General features: G+C 46.5%; 2 protein-coding genes across 3 annotated transcripts; both read right to left on the bottom strand.

Moving 5' to 3' along the window:
- Positions 1–5: 5 nt before the first annotated feature.
- On the bottom strand, positions 6–963 carry LOC124663307 (farnesyl pyrophosphate synthase 1-like). The gene is made up of 4 exons (XM_047201032.1): positions 825–963; positions 508–532; positions 292–407; positions 6–203 (listed from the first exon to the last, which is right to left on the bottom strand). Exons 1-4 carry the CDS (start codon positions 951–953, stop codon positions 6–8), a joined length of 468 nt encoding a protein of 155 aa, XP_047056988.1. The 5' UTR covers positions 954–963.
- Positions 964–1,177: 214 nt separating this feature from the next.
- LOC124665258 (putative D-cysteine desulfhydrase 2, mitochondrial) lies at positions 1,178–3,949 on the bottom strand. 2 transcript variants are annotated; one of them, XM_047202678.1, is made up of 7 exons: positions 3,617–3,940; positions 3,495–3,537; positions 2,973–3,287; positions 2,561–2,690; positions 2,043–2,210; positions 1,382–1,782; positions 1,178–1,296 (listed from the first exon to the last, which is right to left on the bottom strand). In XM_047202678.1, the coding sequence occupies exons 1-6, from the start codon at positions 3,938–3,940 to the stop codon at positions 1,548–1,550; spliced, it is 1,215 nt and encodes a 404-aa protein (XP_047058634.1). In that variant the 3' UTR covers positions 1,178–1,296; positions 1,382–1,547. The 2 variants fall into 2 exon arrangements, with proteins under 2 accessions (XP_047058634.1, XP_047058635.1); XM_047202679.1 differs by having other exon boundaries at positions 1,178–1,782; positions 3,617–3,949.
- Positions 3,950–22,952: the final 19,003 nt, after the last annotated feature.

The raw sequence follows: 22,952 nt of genomic DNA, 5'->3' as shown, positions 1-22,952 counted from the left end.
CCCCTTCAATACTTGATCTTTGAGTCAAGAAGGAAAACATAGTAGCATATTTGAACATGACCATTCACGAAGTATTGCTTTAGTAGAAGCACAGCAACAAGAGTTACTTGGCAGACCTTTGGTACTCTATACCAACAAGGCTTTCCTCGCCTGGTTTGAGAATTATCCATAATATCATCAAGAACTAGAAAATAAGCTTGAAGCTGCACATTACCCCAGAGAACAATTCGTAAGATAGTCACACATGGTATCATGGTTTCACAATACTCAATCAGAGGCCTTGTCGCATACCCATTCTATGCCCCAGCCAAGAATGCAAGCGAGGAACAATTCATCCTCACTCGGTTCAGACCCAGCTTTCAACAGTTTATAGCTCTCAATAACCGCCAAGCCACGGTTCAGTTTTCCTGTCCATCAGAGATTCCGAAACAGTTGATACGGAAGGGGGGAAATGGTGTACCATTATGGGCGGGACTCCATTGTCTGAAAATGCAAATGTTTGCTTACCACCGAGCACGTTGTAATCTAACATCTGCCAAGAGAAAATGTGCACAAATTAATGATATTTTTTTTCTAGCAAACGTGTACAACCTAATAATTAGTAAAACCACAGCCCACTTGATTCAGAATTTGAGATTATGTTCACTCCATAGGTTCGAACTTCACAAACTTTGCTAGGAGTAAGTTGTTTTGTAAAGTTTCAAACTGGTTGGGCATCACAGTGCCAGTTATGTTTCATCGACCGGTTGCCAGTTCTGTTCCAATGGAAGACGTCTCTTACAAAAAAGAACAGGGGGAGAAAACTAAACAGAAGTAGCACTCACGGCGTCGAGCCACCGGACGGCGTCCTCGTTGAAGTCGAAGGCGGAGTCCCGAAGAAGCTCGGCCTTGAGGGTTTCGTACACGCGCCGGAACGTCGCCGTCGTGCCCGGCGCCACCTCTTCCGCGGCCATAGATGCGTATGCGTGCAGATGAGCAAGCGTCGCAGCCGGCGAGACGTGTGGCGACTGGTGAGCGTGACGATCTTTGTTTATCCGATTTTTCCGTCGGGCTGGCTTTAGAAAGGACACAAGAGTGACGCGCGTCGCGCGTCGCGCGGCACACGCCACGTCGCGGCGTTCGTGTGGTCTTTGCTTTGATTGCGGTGGTTTCCTTATCTGTCAGTCATATAGTGTCATTTCTGCTCGGCCTTTATCCGGAGAAATTACATGCGGTATGTTCAATGAAACAGCAAAGGGATCAAAACAAGAGACTACATCTTCGATTTTCTAAACTGAAGATTGACTCCAACATAATCTGTAGGAAGGGAAAAAATCACGTCTGAAGCTCAAAGTTCGCTTCTCAGTTCATTTGCAAAAAAAAAAAGAAAAGTTTGCTTTACACATGTCCGGAGTGACAACTGCACCGACCACTTCAGCACGCAAATCGCAGCGTCGAAGCTATGCAATTCTTTGGAACTTGCGTGCAAGCTATGCCAGCCAGCCAGCCAGCCAGCGAAACCGCTTTCAGACCTCTCTGAGCAGAGCCACCGCGTGTTGTTGGCCTGCTTAAGATTGCCCGTTTGCTGCGGAGAAGTGCTGGGGATACCTTTGCGCCAGCCCAAACAGGCCGAGGGTTCCGCCGGTGTGGATCATGACAACTTTCGCTCCTCTGTCCTCTCCACGGCATAGATCGACAGCTTGCTCCCAGGCGGCCAAGGTGTACACGGGGTCAAGAAGGATGCCGGTCTGCTGAGCGACGTGGCGGCACGACGAGATTTCGCCACTCAACACCTTGCCGAATCTGAAAGGAAGAAAAATGAGCACAAAAGTGGCCATTGCTAAAGTGCAAAGTCTAAGATTCTGAAGACATGAAAAGGACTGAATGGTTCGCCGACAAAAATCACGTGTTAAAGGTAGAGAAAAGGTGCAACGGGTATCTGCAGTCACATTCATGATACCAATAAGAGAAACAATAAATAAATGGCCACGTATATTTAGCAGTTTTGCAGGGCTTGGAATGCACCATATATTGAGCAGTATGAGTATTTGACTAGAGCATACTTTCTTGGTGAAAAGCGGTCCACCCAGTGAACTAGACCATCTGCCCCGATCACGTCGCGGCAGTCTTCATGGCAAAGCCCCTTAAAATCAGAAATCAGGGATTTCTCCTGTTCTTGATATCTTTCAAGTGTGTCAGCAAGCATGACAGCAGTTACCCTCCAATGAAGTCTGCAAGGAAGTCAATGATAAAAAGATGTGATCTCTAGCTAAGATGCATGGAAAAGGCAGTACTGAAGAAACTAGGGAATTATTGATAAAATTTCCAAAGTACAAATTAAATTCTTATCCGTCTTTTCTCTATTTGAGATTAAATTAAATTCATCTTCTCACTGGTGTGCTCTAGATATTTGAGAAGTATCACCAACAACAATGGATTAAGATGATAAATGCAAGATGTATTTTTTACCGACAGTAATTTAAACTTTGAAGTCTACAGGAAATTTGATAGAATGTTTCTCATTCCATTCCTCTATGAGGTAAGTCCATATTTGCCAGTAGTGTCAATTTATCAAACGCACCCTAAACATACCGCTCCAAGAGCTAAGCCAACAGCTGTTGTGCCTGTCCCAGCATCCACAACGATATGGACTTCTTCGTCTTTCTGAAATGATGACAAATTAGAGAGGTGCTCCACTAGCCGCATAACACCTGAAAAAGCAATGATATCGCGTGAAATATTTGCAATGATCACCTATTATGCAGAGCTGGAATAAAACGTTCCTTTCGCGATAAAGAATCAACATTGTAGGACCAAAACCGGATAACCTAATGCAAAAGCTCAGGGTGTAAATGTTCAGTCCCAATCAACTATAGCTAAAATATCAAGGAAGAATGTGTGAGAAGTTGAGTCTATTGAATTGGTCGGCTGTTGAAATTATTTACTGATGAATGTAGAGCTGCAATTCGAGCACAGCACAATCCATCATTTACCTAGAAGAGCTTGAACAGTACCAGCCCCTTCCTTTACAATCACCACTCTTTTTGAATCATTCTCACGAAGAATCTCTTCATCCACAGCAAAATCATCTCTGACAATATCATCAGCCCACAGCACTGTACCTTTGGTACCAGCAACCTTCCTGGCATGCTCATAAAGCATCTCATCTCGATGTGCATAGACTGACCGGGCAGCATAAGTCACGTTGCCAAACATCAAGGAGATCAAATTGTAGCCTGTCGGGACATCTAGCTGCTCTCCCCTCAGCAGTAGGTGTGACCTGATTCCCCATTCCGCACAATGGACCGCTGACACACGGGAAGGGGATAAGTGTGAATGAAACTGAAGTGTCATTTAAGCATATGAATCAAATTGCTAAATTGCAGGACAATGTTAGCCAGACAAGAAAATTTCCAGGGATACATGGGGCGTGGGAATCGAACAACGAAATTCACATGGTCAGACAGTCATGGGTTCATAGCAGTTTTAGAAAACCGATGGATAATCAATCTCACCGACGGCTGCCGCATGAGCGCTCTGGCAACCCCCGCATGTTATCTGCAATCGAACAAGTGAATACACCATCAGAGCAGAAAATGAGACATTGAGATGACAATAATGTGGAGGGGGTGCCGACCAAGTCGGTGGCGCCGCGGCGGCGGAGGAGCGGCAGCAAGGCGTCGAGCTTGCGGGCCTTGTTACCGTTGGCGAGGGGGTGGAGGAGGTCATCTCGCACCACGTCGAACCTCGGAATCCCCCGCTCTTCCCCTTTACCGCCGCTGCTCTTAGGCGCCGTGGTAAGGTTGGAGAAGGCGAAGTTGTCAGGAGGGGAGGATTGGTGGGAGGGGAGGACGGAGACGGTGTGGACTTGGGTGGCCGCGGTGGGAAGCATCCACTCCGTGGCGGAGAGAATGTTCGCGAGCGTCCTGCCGCCGCCGGCGAGCGCCGGCGCTGGCCGCATCATGCGATGGCGGCGGCGGCGGCGCGGTGGGTGGTGAACGGTCCACGGTCAGAGACTGACACGCGAGAAACCTATCAGGTTCACGTTGCCTGGCGTCGACGTCAGCTGGTTTCTGAACGTCTCCTGGGATATGAACAGTATCTGATGTTTCATCCATAGTAAACCGTCGACAAAGTTTACATTTCGTCCTGTAGACCCTTTGATTTATAAGATAGGAAAAATGTAGAATAAGAAATTTGTAAGATTGAGATGATGGATTATTAGAATTTCCGTGTGAGTTTAATTACCGAAAACAACATTACAGATGCACAAGCATACTTAACCATACACATCAGACTAAGCACATGCATCACATCTCAACATGAAACAAGTAGCAGTGCAAGGTAGGAGAGGAAAAGCACGTACATCGCGACCGGGAAGGTTGCACCAGCAGCAGCACCACCACCACCATGGGTATTGTTGATGTCGCCCATGGTGTAGTCGGATCTGTCGATGAAGCAGCCGGATCGTCGAAGAAGAAGACGAACAGCAGGCGAGCAGCCGCGCCGAGACGCTCCCCAAAACCTTATCGCCCGTCTCGCGGTGCAGGATCTCAACGGACGGAGTTTCGGAGGCCTGCTCTCCCGGACGGCTGTGCACGCAGTCGCCGGGATGGGGAAGACTAGAGGAACTTCGCGAGAGAGATCGACTAGAGATTTCTGAGAACTGTATGTATCTCTAGATCTGATCTGTCTCCTTGTATAGCATGGGAAGCCGACCCGACCGCGTTGACACGCGTAGGAAGCCAGGGACACGCGGCGAACATGCACATGCAGGTCGACACGTACCCAACATAGTTGGTGCACCAAGCAAAAATTTAGGCTTCCTTGAGTGTGTCTCGAACTCGAACTCGAGTCACGAAACGCAACGTGCGTGACGAGCCGAGCCGAGCCGAGCCGAGCGGGCGGGCGGAGGAGGAGGAGTGCGCGAGGGCTCCTTCTATTCTCACTCACTTGGAATGACTAGAACAGCAGCCCTTATATACCACTCCAACTCTCTCCCAACTAGCAATATGGGACTAAACTTTGTCCCCCAAGGCTGTCCCAAGCTGCCAACGTGATGGGCCTTGAGATTTCAGGAATTGTAGACTAAATGGGCTGCCTTACTGGGCTGCAGCCCATCTACATTTAACAATCCCCCATCGATCTCATATGCACATCGAGATGACACATTAGTTCCATTCACCGTTTAATATACCCGCACTTCGGTGGAGACTGTTAAGTTGAACTTCCACTTAGGCAAGGTGCTACGCTTGACTACAACTGAACAATGGACTATGCCTTGAATTGTCAGTCTTTGTGCAGCAAGTTTTGCTCAATACCGGCACGGTACTAGGTTACCATAGCCTTCCCCTCGGGTGGAGCTTATAAGTCATACTCCTTGGCCTTTCATGAGCTTACTAGAGATTCACCTAAATCTCCCACACTATGACCAGTAGTGTCACTCATATAGGTGTGTTCTTCAAAAGATCGCCCTGTAGGACAGCGTCTTCGCTCATCAAGAGCCGCTCAGAACACATTAAGACATTATCAACCTGCCTTACAGTAGCTATGAGAGAATTGCATCTGCACCGGAGTGGGAGTATTAAATTTTCTCTCAGCTCAGTTACTCCGGTTTGTTTTCCCAGGTCCTAGTTCACGGAATTTCTGATTACATAGGTTGGGTTACCCCCTCGGTGACAAGGTATTAACTTGTCAATGCCTACGTATTATAGACTAGGGTTTCGTTGGAAGTAGAGGGCAAGTAGATCTCGAAGGTTTCAGCCGAAAAATACTCGACGATTAAGAAACTAGGGTTATGTTGACAATGAATTCGATCCTCTCTTTGTCCCTCGACTCCCCCTTATATAGGAGGCGGAGCCGAGGGATTCGTAATACACAAGTTATAGAGTCCGGGAGGGTTTCTAACCCGTCCCGTAAAATTACAAGTCTCTATATTTCGTAATACAACTCTAACTTTCTTTGATACTTACTGGGCTTCCGAACTTCATATTCTTCGACTTGTGGGCCTTCAGTAAACCCCGGGTACCATCTTCGGCAGGCCAATTGGGGATGCCTATGTCAGTAGCCCCCGAGATTTTGCTTGAATCGAAGATTCAGGGAAAATTTCCAACTTTTACAATCATCCAATAACTTTGTTGATTTTATTGCATATCTTTAGACACACAATTATATATTGTACAGGGATAATGGTAGTTGGGGCTAGTTCATCTGACGGATCAAGTACTAGTTAACTGCTCTAGTGGCAATCCGTAAAAACCTACTTCAAGATTACGTCCGTGGACATGATCCCGGGATACTGGTGTTAACTTTGACAGGTGCCGCTTAAGGTCTTACCATTCTGTCAAGTCCCAGTCATATTTTATCGGGTACCTAACGCGTCTGTTAGGATTTTTCTTCGTATCTGTTGATACGGAAAAAAGTAGCAAATCGACGTCAGAGACGGTGCCACGCCGCTCAGAACGGATCTGGGGTCTTACCTTCGCAAAGTTTTGCGGCATTCAGAGATTATTCGCGACTTTGGCGCTCTGAGAATATATTGTCGAGTGCTTTTTCGGCTGTTGGAATAGCACATTTTATTGAGTCAACGGATGACTTATTTTGCCTTCCCGATGAGAGTATATAGTTATTTGTATAACTCAAAAATATGCTCACTTCTTTCTCTTTTTTTTTTTTATAATTTCATCGGGCACGCGAACAGCGTTCCCGATGGGAGTAGCCCCCGAGGCTACAGCCAAGGACTAGTGCTTGGTTGTAGGCTCAACACTTTAACGCCTTATGCCGCTATATTGTCATTCTTTCTCGAACTTTTCATATCTATCGGGTGCGCGACCAGCGCTCCCGATGGGAGTAGCCCCCGAGTGTTTCGGTGGCGATTTTCTTTATTGTGTATGCGAGGTTGAACCAAGGCAAGTAAATTATATTGAGTATACTATATTTGCGGGTATTAGCCCCCGAGCCTTTTTTGTTGATCACTATTTTGTATCTTCATTTACTTTGCAAGGTGCTTTGCACCAAGGCGAAATATTTTTTGCAAGTTGTAATCGTCGGCAATGTATATATATATTGTAACTTCTGGGCGCAGGCCCCCGAGCCTGTCGAAGAAAAAGATGTATATCTCCACTATCTTTATTATATTGCAGCACCGCGAGTCCGCCTCATTAAAAACCTTTTTCAGCCCCACTCGGTGCCCTGAAAGAGGAAAAGAGTGCGTCTGAAAACTCGCGGGCGTTTCAGTACATTGTATTTTTTACAAGGAAGACTATATTTCGACTCTAGGCGTAAAAACGCCTGAGTTACACCATGTTCCAAGGATTTGGCTCGGCAACTCCTGTCTTCTTGTCCTTGATTCTGTATGCTCCTCCTTCAATTACTTCTGTGACGATGTAAGGACCAAGCCACGGTGACTCGAGTTTTTCATGGCTTTTTTGTCTGAGCCGAAGAACTAAGTCCCCTACCTGAAAGGATCTTGGCCTCAATCGTCGACCGTGGTAGTTTTTCGGATCTTGCTCGGTACTTAGCGACCCGCGATAACACTTCGTCTCGAGCTTCATCAAGTGCGTCGACATCATCCTCTAATGCTTTCCTTGATGCCTCTTCGTCATATTCCGTTACTCTCAGAGAATCATGCTCTATTTCTATCGGCATTACTGCTTCAGCTCCGTGGACCAGGAAAAACGGAGTTTCTTGTGTCGCTGTATTTGGTGTTGTTCGAATACTCCACAACACACTAGGCAACTCATCAGGCCAAGTATGTCGAGCTTTCTCCAACGGTGCCAGCAAACGCTTCTTGATACCATTGCATATGATACCATTGGCTTTCTCGACTTGACCATTGGTCTGCGGGTGCGCAACCGATGCAAAGTGTAGTTTGATGCCTAACTCCGCACAATATGCCTTGAATTCCTTGGATCTAAAATTGCTACCATTGTCCGTGACGATGCTATGAGGTACTCCAAACCGAAAGACAATGCTTTTCACGAACTTGATTGCAGACGCTCCATCTGGTGAATTTATCGGCTTTGCTTCTATCCACTTCGTGAATTTGTCGACAGCGACGAGCATGTACTCGTATCCTCCTGGCGAAGCTTTGTGTAATTTTCCCACTATATCGAGGCCCCACTGCGCGAAACGCCATGACAACGGTATTGGCATCAATTCTGCTGCCGGGGAGTGAGGTTTTGCGGCAAATCTCTGGCACGCATCGCAAGTACGAACTATTTCTTTTGCATCCTCGATTGCTGTCAACCAATAAAATCCTGCTCTGAAAACCTTGGCTGCTATAGCTCGACTGCTTGCATGATGACCACATATTCCTTCGTGTACATCCTTTAAAATTAGCCGTCCCTCTTCGGGTGTGACGCACCTTTGTAACACTCCCGAAATACTTCGCTTGTACAACTCCCCTTTGACCACAGTAAAGGCTTTAGAACGTCTAATAACTCGCCTTGCTTCAACTGGATCGTTGGGTATTTCTTTCCTTAGGATGTATGATATGTACGCCTGCATCCATGGAATTTGCACCATCATTACTAGGTCTTGTTCCTCTTCTTCTTCCAATGCTACTTTTGTAGCCCTCGAGGGTTCCTCATCCTTCTCCTTCTTTGGTTTCTTCGGCTTTGTAGATCTCTCGGCTATTTCCTCCCAAAACACGTCTGGTGGAATCGCGAGACACTGCGACCCGATATTTGCAAGAACATCGGCTTCATCATTGCTCAACCTGCTGATGTGATTTACCTCGCATCCATCAAACAGCTTTTCTAGCTCATTATACACTTTCTTGTATGCTATCATACTTTCATTGACCGCATCACATTGATTCATGACCCGCTCGAGCCACCAATTGTGAGTCGCCAAAGATTTTTAGTCGGGTTGCGCCACAAGCCTTCGCCATCTTCATCCCGTGTATGAGAGCTTCGTATTCTGCCTCATTGTTAGACGCGTTTGGAAACGTCATCCGTAAGACATACTTTAATTTGTCGCCTTCAGGTGATATTAATATCACGCCTGCTCCAGCTCTCTCTAATCTCTTGGACCCGTCGAAGTTCATAGTCCAGGTTCTCGATAGATCTGGGGGTCCCGTATTTTGTAACTCCATCCACTCTGCGATGAAGTCTGGTAAAATTTGCGACTTTATTGCTTTTCTTTTCTTGTACGTGATGTCCCGAGGGGAAAGCTCTATTCCCCAAAGGGAGACACGACCCGTAGCCTCTAGATTATTTAATATATTGGATAAAGGCGCCTCATTTACCACTATTATCAGATGCGCCGAAAAATAGTGTCGCAACTTTCTTGCTGTTGTAAACACTCCATATGCTAGCTTCTGGTACTGCGGGTACCGCTGTTTTGAAGGCGATAATACTTCACGGATGAAATATACTGGCCTCTGTACTCCATGGAGTTTTCCTTCTTCCTGCCTTTCGACTACAAGTGTTGTGCTGACCACCTGAGGTGTGGCTGCAATGTATAGTAAGAGGGGTTCCTTCTCCTTGGGTGCCACCAAGATTGGTGGTGTCGAGATTGTGCGTTTGAGATCCTCGAAAGCTTTGTCCGTTTCTTCGTTCCATTGAAACTTCTCTCCTTGCTTAATCAAAGCATAAAACGGCAACGCCTTTTCTCCCAGCCTGGCGACGAATCTGCTTAAAGCTGCGACTCGCCCAGTTAATTGTTGTATTTCTTTTAACTTTGTTGGCTTCCTCATTGTTACAATGGCTTGTATTTTTTCTGGATTGGCCTCGATTCCTCTTGCTGAGACTAGGAGCCCGAGAAGTTCTCTTGCAGGGACGCCGAAAGAACACTTCGTCGGGTTCAGTTTGAGGCAAAACTTGTCAAGGTTGTCGAAAGTTTCCTTTAAATCTTCGATCAATGTTGTCCCCTTTTTATGTTATGACGACATCGTCAATGTACACTTGTACGTTTTTCCCAATATGTGTTGCCAAGCACTTCTGCATCATCCGCTGATATGTTGCTCCCGCGTTTTTCAGACCAAAAGGCATTGTTCTGTAGCAAAACACGCCGTAAGGCGTTATGAACGTTGTCTTGAGTTCATCATCTTCTTTTAATCTGATCTGGTTATAACCAGAATATGCGTCCAGGAAGGAAAGACGTTCACATCCTGCCGTGGATTTGATGATTTGATCGATCCTTGGGAGGGGAAAGTGATCCTTTGGACAGTGTTTATTGAGACACGTAAAGTCGACACACATGTGAAGGACTTTCGTGTTTTTCTTCGGGACCAGCACTGGGTTAGCTACCCACGTGGCTTCGTATGTAGCTCTTTGATAAAACCAGCTTCTCCGAGTCGATCAATCTCGACGAAGCATGGCTTTGCGGTTTGGTTCCGAAAAATGCCGCAAAGGTTATTTGATTGGTCTCGCTATTGGATCCAAGTTTAGGTGGTGCTCGGCAAGTTCCCTGGGTACTCCTGGCATGTCAGATGGACACCATGCGAAGATTTTCCAGTGCTCATGGAGGAACTCGACGAGCGCGCTTTCCTATGCGAGGTCCATGTCTGTTGCAATGGACGTCGTTTTCTTTGGATCCGTCGGGTGAATCCGCACCTCCTTGGAATCCTTAGTAGTGTTGAAGGTTGGCTCCCTGAGTGGCCTTCCTGCATCTGGCAACACATCATAATCAGTTGTGAGCCTTGACGCCATATATTCTGCTTGCATCCTGAAAGTTTCTGGCAATCGATGAAAATCCTTGTCGCATTTATCAGCTAACGCGAAACTGCCTTTGACTGTAATTGGTCCCTTAGGTCCAGGTAACCTCACAACAGATACGTGTAGTGTGGTACCGCCATAAACCTGGCATATGATGGTCGTCCCAACAAGGCGTGATATTGCGACGGGAAATCCACAACTTCAAACTCCAGCCTTTCTATCGTGTAGTTTTCTCGGGTCCCAAACTGAACGTCGAGATTAATCTTTCCCAATGGATAACTCGGCTTCTCTAGCGTGATTCCATGGAAACGTGTGTCAGTTGGTTTTAGATTTGCCAGGGATATGTTCATCTTCCTTAATGTATCTGCATACATAAGGTTTAAACTGCTGCCTCCATCTATGAATACGCGAGATACGTCGAATCCTGCGATCACTACTGGTAAGATAAGTGCCGATCGCCCGGTCGAGGAACTTGCTGCGGGTGATCCGCAATTGTGAAGCCAATGTCCTGTCCCGACCAATTTAGGTACTCAATCGTTGGTGGAGGCATCTTCTCTGCCATGAACACTTGTCGTGAGATTACTTTCTAAGCCCTATTAGACGGCCTAGCTTTCTGAATCATCGAGACCGCGCCATTGGAGTTATGATCCACATATGGAGGTGGGTGTGGTGCTGCCGCTATTCTGAGCTGGTGCCGATTTTCGTCCGTAATTGCGGGAGGAGGTGGTAGGTGGATCTCACTCCTGGGCCCTTGGGGGTTTCTATTTGTTGCTTGAGCATTGGCTAGCCCTGCGACCCTCAACATTGCTTGAAAATTGCGACAGTCCTTCTGCAGATGTCCTGACTGCCTCTTCCCATTATTGTCGAGATAGAAATGCATCTGACATGGCCCATTCATCATATGTTCGGGCGTTACAAAAGGTCTCTGAAACCTTGGTCCACTATTTTGCCTGTTATTCCGAGAGTCATTTCTATTGTCGCCTCGCTGCTCGTTACTCCTTTGATATTCATCTCTATTGTTTCCTACAGTGTTTCCCCGAAACCCAGCCGATATTTGGCCAGGAGCATCGTAACTCGAGAATTGTCAAGGAAATCGTCGTCTATTTTGAAAATTTCGACTACGGTCCTCCTCCGGTGACCTGTGTCGCTTATTGTGAACAACATCTTCTCCATCCGCCCATCTGTTTGCTATCTCCATCAATGCTGACACTGTCCTTGGGTTGGTTCTCCCCAAGTCTTCGACAAAATCTCCTCGTCGAATTCCTGCCACAAACGCATCTATTGCTCTCTCGTTAGATATATTCTCTGCCGAGTTTTTAATGATGTTCCACCTTTGGATGTACTTTCTCATTGATTCATCATGCTTTTGTCGACATGATCTCAACTCTTCTAGTGATGCAGGTTTTTTGCGAAGTTGATCGGAAGTTCTTGACAAATACATCCTCAAAACTATCCCAGCTGTCGATGGAACCCGGGGGAAGCTTCTTTATCCAAGATCTTGCGGCTCCACTCAAGTGTACTTGAATGCTCTGCATGGCTATTGCTCTGGTTCCACCTATCAGTTTCACCGTCTCCAGGTAATCGACTAGCCAATCCTCGGGATCTTGCAGGCCATCGAATTTCTTGAAATTGTCTGGTAACTTAAATCCTGACGGGACTCGAGTTTTTCGAACTCGTCTCGTAAAGCACGGGAGTCCACACATATCTTCTTCATCAACTTCTGGTGAATGCCGATGTTCTCTTCTATCTTGTCGCGCTCTATCCACCCTGGCCTGAGTCGCTGTATCTCTGACCCCGCTTGCTCTCGGGGGATCCTGCACAACTACAGTAGGTCGTGGACTATTTTGCCTTGCAGCTCCTTCGGGAGGTGTAGTTGCGAATGCTGCTCCCATGGCTCCACACCCTGCCATGGCCATGTTATACAACGCTTCTCTTGGATCTCCGGGAGGTGGCCTGGACGCTAGTATGAAAGCTTGCGTTGCCATGTATCCCGCTTCCGGTGTTTTGGGAATAATATTCCCCCTCGTGTCGATTGACATAAAAGACATATCGAGGTTTTGAATTAAATTCTCTCTTTCTGCTTCAGGTATATTTTGCAGCCGAGATCTTGCTCTCCTTCGAGCTTCTCTATGACTATCTCCCGAAGTTCTTGAATTTCGGCTTAGCTCGCCCTTCGCTCGCTTGATGCGGAAGCCGCTTCCCGCCTCCTATCCAACTCGATTTTCGCTTCTCGAGCTCCCTCTCGGTACGTGCAAGCCTATATTGATACGCTTGTAACTCCGCAGTGTCGCCGTAATGGTCATTGGTTCTGTACCATCAATAGCTCTTGCGACTTGATCCCATACTCGCTCGCGGAAATTGCACCATCTCTCGTGTTCCTGGTCCGATATATTTTGTTCCCAAACCTCGCGTGAGATCTGCAGGATCGACATACGGATTCCCCGCATCGTCGAAATTTTCTGACGTCTCCTCCCCTAGGCGACTTGGTTCTCCAATTGCATAGATCTGATGATATTTTGGATTCTGAACTTTGTCGGGTTTGGTGACACCACAACAGAGATTGGTGAAGACCTCTCCGACAATAGTAGATTTGTCGATGGAATTGAAGCTATCGACGTTGCTCGAGTCATCGCTTATATAGGAGTCCGCAGATGACTCGAAGGACATGTCGCTGAAGATCTTGGCGAGTTTTTCACTTGCCCTCGTGCTGACGAAGCGTGGCGACGAAATCTCCTCTTCGCCTGACGGAAAGTCGGAATCGACCGCTGATAATCCCGACGAAATCGGAACTTCAAGACGATACGATCCTTCTTTCTCGACACAGAATCGAAACTTTCCGAACGTCATCTCCATGGGCTCCTCCAGATACGCATATGCATCCAAACGGGAGGGCGGGTGAGGAATAAAATCAACGAGACCAGTTTCGATCCGTTTACCTCGATCCATGGCGTTGCTTGCTACCGACGAAGTCGACGATCTTGAACGTGCCATCGAGATCAGCTCCTTGTCGCCTCTAATCCCCACGGTCGGCGCCAATTGACAAGGTATTAACTTGTCAATGCCTACGTATTGTAGAGTAGGGTTTCGTTGGAAGTAGAGGGCAAGTAGATCTCGAAGGTTTCAGCCGAAAAATACTCGACGATTAAGAAACTAGGGTTATGTTGACAATGAATTCGATCCTCTCTTTGTCCCTCGACTCCCCCTTATATAGGAGGCGGAGCCGAGGGATTCGTAATACACAAGTTACAGAGTCCGGGAGGGTTTCTAACCCGTCCCGTAAAATTACAAATCTCTATATTTCCTAATACAACTCTAACTTTCCTTGATACTAACTGGGCTTCCGAACTTCATATTCTTCAACTTGTGGGCCTTCAGTAAACCCCGGGTACCATCTTCGGCAGGCCCATTGGGGATGCCTATGTCACTCGGCAACTCAAGTGGGTCTCAAACCCATCTCCCTCGATGCAAGGTCTATCATGTTTCTTGATAGTCCTTTTGTGAAAGGATCTGCCAGATTTTTAGCACTTTGGACATAATCCAATGCTATCACTCCGGAGTTTTTCAGTTTTCTCGACGTGACTTCAATCTCCTCTTGATATGTTTGGAACTTTTCATATTATCCTTAGAACTTTTCACTTTGATAATCACAGTTTGATTATCACAGTTCATGAGGATGGCCGGTATTGGTTTTTCAACCATAGGCAAGTCCATCAAGAGCTCACGAAGCCATTCCGCTTCGAAAGTTGCTGTATCTAATGCTGTGATTTCTACTTCCATAGTTGACCTCGTTAAGATGGTCTGCTTGCAAGACTTCCAGGAAACAGCACCACCACCAAGAGTGAAAACATATCCACTTGTGGCCTTCATTTTAGCATCAGAAATCCAATTGGAATCACTATACCCTTCAAGTCCTCTTGGACACCCGATATAATGAATTCCATAACTCATGGTTCCCTTTAGATAGCGCATTACTCTCTCAAGAGCATGCCAATGATCATCTCCCGGGTTGGCCACAAACCGGCTAAGTTTGCACACAGCAAACGAGATATCAGGCCTCGTAGCGCAAGCTAAATACATGAGTGAACCAATGATTTGAGAGTATCTCAATTGATCTTTAGTTGCCTTTTCGTTCTTTCGAAGCAAGACACTAGGATCATAAGGTGTGAAAGAAGATTTGCAATCAACATAGCCAAATCTGCTCAACACCTTCTCAATATAATGAGATTGCACAAGTGTAATCCCATTATTCTCATCTCTCAATAGCTTTATGTTCAATATAACATCAGCTTCTCCAAGATCTTTCATCTCGAAACACTGAGATAGGAAGGTTTTGACCTCCTCAATCACTTTGAGACTTGTCCCAAAAATTAGTATGTCATCCACATACAGGCATAGGACAACTCCCTCACCCCCACCATGGCGGTAGTACACACATTTGTCGGCTTCATTGACAACAAAGCCCACAGATGTCAAAGTTCTTTCAAACTTCTCATGCCATTGTTTGGGTGCTTGTTTAAGGCCATACAAAGATTTCTTTAATTTACACACCTTTCTTTCTTGACCGTGTAGTACGAAACCACCAGGCTGTTCCATGTAAATTTCCTCGTCCAACTCTCCATTTAGGAAAGCCGTCTTAACGTCCATTTGATGAACGAGAAGATCATGCGAGGCAGCCAATGACAGTAGTACACGAATGGTGGTCAATCTCGCCACAGGTGAGTAGGTATCGAAGAAATCTTCGCCTTCCTTTTGGGTATAGCCTTTGGCTACAAGCCGAGCTTTGTACTTCTCAATAGTACCATCATCTCGAAGCTTCTTCTTAAATACCCATTTACATCCTACAGGTTTGCACCCATAAGGACACTCAGTTAACTCCCAAGTTTCATTATCCAAGATGGAATCCATCTCGCTTTGAACAGCTTCCTTCCAGTAGTCTGCATCAGGTGATGCGAGAGCTTCTGAAACGGTAGTAGGAGTATCATCCACAAGATACACAATGAAATCATTACCAAAAGACTTTGCAGTCCTTTGTCTCTTACTCCTTGTGGGAGCTTCATTGTCATCTTCATCGAATCTGAACTCTCATCATCGGATTCGTCATCGGACTCCATAGGAGTTTCATGTATTGGATCAGATTCCCAACTAGACATGCCATGCATATCTCTCATAGGAAATATATCCTCAAAGAATGTAGCATCTCTTGATTCAAAGATGGTACCAACATTCATGTCGTCCACTCCAGATTTTGCCACAAGAAATCTATAAGCAATGCTATTTGCAGCATAGCCAAGAAAGACACAATCCAAGGTTTTTGGTCCAAGCTTTCGCTTTATGGTGATTGGCAAATTCACTTTAGCCAAACAGCCCCAAGTTCGTAGGTAGGAGAGTGTTGGTCTTTTCTTTTCCCATTCCTCATAAGGGGTAATCTCTTTATTCTTGGTTGGAACACGGTTTAGGACATGACACGAAGTCAATATAGCCTCCCCCACCATTCCTTGGATAAACCCGAAACATCTAACATGGCGTTAACCAAATCCGTTAGAGTATGGTTTTTCCTTTCCGCAATCCCATTGGATTGTGGGGAATTGGGAGGCGTCCTCTCATGGATTATACCATGTTCCGCACGTAATAAATTGAACTCATTAGAAAAGTACTCTCCACCACGATCGGACCTAACCCTTTTTATCTTTCTTTCAAGTTGGTTCTCAACTTCAGCCTTATAGATTTTAAAGAAATCAAGAGCCTCATCTTTAGTTTTCGGGAGATACACATAACAATACCTAGTGGAATCATCAATCAAAGTCATGAAATATTTCTTTCCACCTTTTGTCAACTCACCATTCATCTCACATAGATCCGAATGTATGAGCTCTAGTGGTGCCAAGTTTCTTTCCTTCGCAGGCTTGTGAGGCTTGCGAGGCCGCTTTGCTTGCACACAAGCATGGCACTTAGAGCCTTTGACAAAGGTGAATTTCGGAATTAAACTCATATCAGCAAGCCGCGTCATACAACCCAAATTAACATGACAAAGTCTTGAATGCCAAACATTAGTTTCATTAACACTAGTGCTTACATGGTTCACAACATTATCACAGAAGTCTTCTAGAGAGAAGCGAAGCATTCCCTCACATTCATAACCCTTTCCAACAAAAGTTCCTTACTTAGACAGTACAACTTTATTGGACTCAAACACCAACTTAAACCCATCTTTCATAAGACGAGAGCCACTAACGAGATTCTTCTTGATAGAAGGGACATGCAGCACGTTCTTCGGTTGCACGATCTTTCCCGAAGTAAACTTCAGATCTACCGTGCCAACACCACGAACAGTAGCATGTAACCCATTCCCCATCATTACCGAGGAACCTCGAGCTCGATAAGAGGTAAACATGGAGATGTCAAGCACACACATGAACATTGGCACTCGTATCAACCCACCATTCCGTGGGCTGAAACACCGAAAGAACAAGTAGGTAACATATTACCATACCCTGTAGTTCCTTCCTCTGTGTTGCCAATGACCATGCTTACAGAATTTGAGTTCTGTCCAGCCTGACATTTCTTTCCTTTGCGTTGTGGACAGCGATTAGCCCAATGGCCAGTCTCTCCACACACCCAGCAAGGATCTTTCTTCTCCGTTTTCCCCTTCTTCTTGAAGTTGGTAGTGACATAGGCATCCCCAATGGGTCTGCCGAAGATGGTACCCGGGGTTTACTGAAGGCCCACGACCCGAAGGATAAGAAGATTCGGAAGCCCAAGATGTTAATAAGGAAAGTTAGAGTTGTATTAGGAAGTATAACTTGTAATCTTGCGGGACGGGTCAGAAACCCTCCCGGACTCTGTAAACTTGTGTATTACGAAACCCTCGGCTCCACCTCCTATATAAGGGGGAGTCGAGGGATAAAGAGAGGATCGAATTTACTGTCAACACAACCCTAGTTTCATATTCGTCGAGTACTTTTCGGCTGAAACCTTCGAGATCTACTTGCCCTCTATATCCAACGAAACCCTAGTCTACAATCCGTAGGCATTGACAAGTTAATACCTTGTCAATTGGCGCCGTCTGTGGGATCTAGAGGCGACAAGGAGCTGATCTCGATGGCACGTTCAAGATCGTCGACTTCGTCGATAGCAAGCAACACCATGGACAGAGGTAAATAGATCGAAACTGGTCTCGTTGATTTTGTTCCTCACCCGCCCTCCCGTTTGGATGCATATGCGTATCTGGAGGAGCCCATGGAGATGACGTTTGGAAAGTTCCACTTCCGCATCGAGAAGGAAGGATCATATCGTCTCGAAATTCCGATCTCGTCGGGATTATCGGCGGTCGATCCCGATATTTTGGACTCAGCATCGTCAACAAAGTCAAGCGAAGGAGAGATTTCATCGCCATGCTTCATCAGCACCAGGGCAAGTGAAAAACTCGCCAAGATCTTCAGCGACATGTCTTTCGAGTCATCTGCGGACTCTGATATAAGCAATGACTCGAGCAGTATCGACAGCTTCACCTTCGTCGACAGATCCACTATTATGGGCAAGGTCTTCACCAATCTCAATGATGGTGTCACCAAACCCGACAAAGTTCAGAATCCAAAATATCATCAAATCTACTCAATCGGAGAACCAAGCCGGTCAGAACCAGCGACGTCAGAGGCTTTCGACGATGCGGGAAATCCATATGTCGATCCCGCAGATCTCACGCGAGGTTTGGGAACAAAATATATCGGACCAGGAACACGAGAGATGGTACGATTTCCGCAGTGAGTGTGGGATCGAGTCGCAAGAGCTATCGATGGTACAGTAACCAATGACCATTACGGCGACACCCGAGGAGTTACAAGCGTATCAATATAGGCTCGCACGTACCGAAGGGAGCTCGAGAAGCAGAAAATCGAGTTGGACAGGAGGCAGGAAGCAGCTTCCGCGTCAAGCAGGCGAAGGGCCGAACTAAGCCAACATTCAAAAACTTCGGGAGATAGCCACAGAGAAGCTCGAAGGAGAGCAAGATCTCGGCTGCAAAATATACCTGAAGCAGAAAGAGAAACTTTAATTCAAAACCTCGATATGTCTTTCATGTCAATCGACACGAGGGGGAATATTATTCCAAAAACACCGGAAGCACGATACATGGCAACGCAAGCTTTCATCCTAGAGTCCAGGACACCTCCCAGAGATCCAAGAGAAGCGTTGTATAACATGGCCATGGCAGGATGTGGAGCCATGGGAGCAGCGTTTGCAGCTACACCTCCCAAAGGAACTGCAAGGCAAAATAGTCCGCGACCTACCGCAGTAGTGCAAGATCCACCGAGAGCAAGTGGAGTTAGAGACACAGCGACTCAGGCCAGGGTGGATAGAGTGCGACAAGAAAGAAGGGAACATCGGCATTCACCGGAAGTTGCCGAAGAAGATATGTGTGGACTCCCGTGTTTTACGAGGCGAGTTCGAAAAACTCGAGTCCCGTCTGGATTCAAGTTACCCGATAGTTTCAAGAAATTCGATGGCCTGCAAGATCCTGAGGATTGGCTAGTCGATTACCTAGAGACGGTGAAATTGATAGGTGGCACCAGGGCAACAGCCATGCAGAGTATTCAAATACACCTGAGCGGAGCCGCAAGATCCTGGATAAAGAAGCTTCCTCCGGGATCCATCGACAGCTGGGACAGTTTTGAGGATGTGTTCATCAAGAATTTCCGATCAACCTGCAAAAAACCGGCATCATTAGAAGAGTTGAGATCGTGTCGACAAAAACATGATGAATCGATGAGAAAGTACATCCAAAGGTGGAACATCATCAAAAAATCGGCAGAGAATATATCTGACGAGAGAGCAATAGATGCGTTTGTAGCGTGAATTCGGCGAGGAGATTTTGTCGAAGACTTGGGGAGAACTAACCCAAGGACAGTGTCAGCATTGATGGAGATAGCAAACAGGTGGGTAGACGGAGAGGATGCTGTTCACAATAAGCGACACAGGTCACCAGAGGAGGACCGTAGCCGAAACTTTCAAAATAGAAGGCAATTTCCTCCGCAATTCTCGAGTTACGATGCTCCTGGCCAAATATCGGCTGGTTTTCGGGGAAACAACGAAGGAAACAATAGAGATGAATATCAAAGAAGTAATGAGCAGCGAGGCGACAACAGAGATGATTCTCGGAATAACAGGCAAAATAACGGGTCAAGGTTTCAGAGACCTTTCGTAACTCCCGAAGATATGATGAACGGGCCATGCCAGACGCATTTTTATCTCGACAACAATGGAAGAAGGCAGTCAGACATCTCGTGAAGGACTGCCGTAATTTTCAAGCAATGCTGCGAGTAGCAGGGATAGCCAATGCTCAAGCAGCAAATCGAAACCCCCAAGGGCCTAGGAGTGAGATCCACCTACCACCTCCTCCCGCGGTCACGGATGAAAATCGACACCAGCTCAGAATAGCGGCAGCACCACACCCACCTCCATATGTGGATCCTAACTCCAACGGCGCGGTTTCGATGATTCGAAAGCTAGGCCATCTAATAGGGCTCGAAGGTAATCTCGCGGCAAGTGTTCATGGCGAGAAGATGCCTCCACCAACGATAGAGTACCTAAATTGGTCGGGACAGGACATCGGCTTCACAATTGTGGATCACCCGCAGCAAGTTCCTCGACCAGGGCAGTCAACACTTATCTTACCAGCGGTGATCGCAGGATTCGACGTATCTCGAGTTTTCATAGACGGAGGCAGCAGTCTAAACCTTATGTATGCAGATACACTGAGGAAGATGAACATATCCCCGGCAAATCTAAAACCAACTGACACGCGTTTCCATGGAATCACACCAGAGAAGCCGAGTTTTCCGTTGGGAAGGATTAATCTCGACGTTCAGTTTGGGACCCGAGAAAATTACAGGATAGAAAGGTTGGAGTTTGAAGTTGTGGATTTCCCGTCACAATATCACGCCTTGTTGGGGCGACCAGCATATGCCAGGTTTATGGCGGTACCACATTACACGTATCTCGCTATGGAGGTTACCTGGACCTAAGGGACCAATCACAGTCAAAGGAAGCTTCGCGCTAGCCGATAAATGTGACAAGGATTTTCATCGACTATCAGAAACTTTCGGGATGCAAGCAGAGTATATGGCGTCAAGACTCACGACTGATTATGATGTGCTGCCAGATGTAGGGAGATTTAACAAGGAACCAACCCTTTAACACGACGAAAGATTCCAAGGAGGTGCAGATCCACCCGACAGATCCGAAGAAAATGACGTCCATCGCGAGAAACATGGACCTCGCATAGGAAAGCGCGCTCGTCGAGTTCCTCCGTGAGCACTGGAAAATCTTCGCATGGTGTCCAGCTGACATGCCAGGAGTACCCAGGGAACTTGCCGAGCACCACCTAAACTTGGATCCAATAGCGAGACCAATCAAGCAACCTCTGAGGCGTTTTTCGGAGCCAAACCGTAAAGCTATGCTGTCAGAAATTGATTGACTAAGAGAAGATGGTTTCATTAAGGAGCTGCATACAGAGGCCACATGGGTAGCAAATCCAGTGTTGGTCCCGAAGAAAAACACTAAAGTCCTTCGCATGTGTGTCGACTTTACGTGTCTCAACAAACACTGTCCAAAGGATCATTTTCCCCTCCCTAGGATCGATTAAATTATCGACTCCACGGCAGGATGTGAACGTCTTTCCTTCTTGGATGCATACTCTGGTTATAACCAGATCAGATTAAAAGAAGAGGATGAGGTCAAAACAGCGTTCATTACACCTTACTGCGTATTCTGCTATGGAACAATGCCTTTTGGTTTGAAAAACGCGGGAGCAACATATCAGCGGATGATACAGAAATGCTTAGCAACACAGATTGGGAAAAACGTACAAGTATACATTGACGATATCGTCATAACATCAAAAAAGGGGGGCAACATTAATCGAGGACTTGAAGGAAACCTTCGACAACCTCGACAAGTTTTGTCTCAAGCTGAATCCGACGAAGTGTTCTTTCGGCGTCCCTGCGGGAGAACTTCTTGGGTTCCTAGTTTCAGCAAGAGGAATTGAAGCTGATCCCGAAAAAATCCAAGCTATTGTAACAATGAGGAAGCCAACAAAGTTGAAAGAAATACAACAATTAACTGGGCGAGTCGCAGCTTTAAGCAGATTCGTCGCCAGGCTGGGAGAAAAGGCGCTACCGTTCTACGCCTTAATCAAACAAGGAGAGAAGTTCCAGTGGAACGAAGAGGCAGATAGAGCCTTCGAGGATCTTACACGCACAATTTCGACACCACCAATCTTGGTGGCGCCAAAAGAGAAGGAACCCCTCCTGTTATACATTGCGGCTACACCCCAGGTGGTCAGCACGGCGCTAGTTGTCGAAAGAGAAGAAGAAGGAAAACTCCATGGAGTGCAGAGACCGGTATACTTCATCAGTGAAGTTTTATCGCCTTCAAAACAGCGGTACCCGCAGTATGCAGAAACTAGCATACGGAGTGTTTACAACCGCAAGAAAATTGCGGCACTATTTTTCGGCGCATCCGATAATAGTGGTCAACGATGCGCCTCTATCCAATATACTAAACAATCCAGAAGATACAGGTCGTGCCTCCCTTTGGGGAATAGAACTTTCTCCTCGGGACATCACGTATGAAAAAAGAAAAGCAATAAAGTCGCAAATTCTGCCAGATTTCATCGCAGAGTGGATGGAGCTGCAAAATACAGGACCCCCAGATTTATCGAGAACCTGGACTATGAACTTTGATGGATCCAAAAGGTTAGAAGGAGCTGGAGCAGGCGTGATACTAATATCACATGAAGGCGACAAATTAAAGTATGTCTTACGGATGACGTTCCAAAACGCGTCTAACAACGAGGCAGAATATGAAGCTCTTATACATGGGATGAAGATGGCGAAGGCTTGTGGTGCAACTCGACTAAAAATCTTTGGCGACTCACAATTGGTGGCCCAACAAGTCATGAACCAATGTGATGCAGTCAATGATAGCATGGTGGCGTACAAGGAAATGTATAACGAGCTGGAGAAACTGTTTGATGCATGCGAGGTAAACCACATCAGCAGGCTAAGTGATGCGTGCAGTTAACACACGTCCGTTGGGAACCCCAAGAGGAAGGTGTGATGCATACAGTAACAAGTTTTCCCTCAGTAAGAAACCAAGGTTTATCGAACCAGTAGGAGCCAAGAAGCACGTTGAAGATTGATGGCGGCGAAGTGTAGTGCGGCGCAACACCAGGGATTCCGGCTCCAACGTGGAACCTGCACAGCACAATCAAAGTACTTTGCCCCAACGTAACAGTGAGGTTGTCAATCTCACCGG

Source organism: Lolium rigidum, chromosome 6, assembly GCF_022539505.1.
Source record: "Lolium rigidum isolate FL_2022 chromosome 6, APGP_CSIRO_Lrig_0.1, whole genome shotgun sequence".
Lineage (NCBI taxonomy): Eukaryota > Viridiplantae > Streptophyta > Magnoliopsida > Poales > Poaceae > Lolium > Lolium rigidum.
The sequence above is the reverse complement of the archived record's forward strand: the minus strand, read 5'-3'. Positions and strand labels throughout refer to the sequence as shown.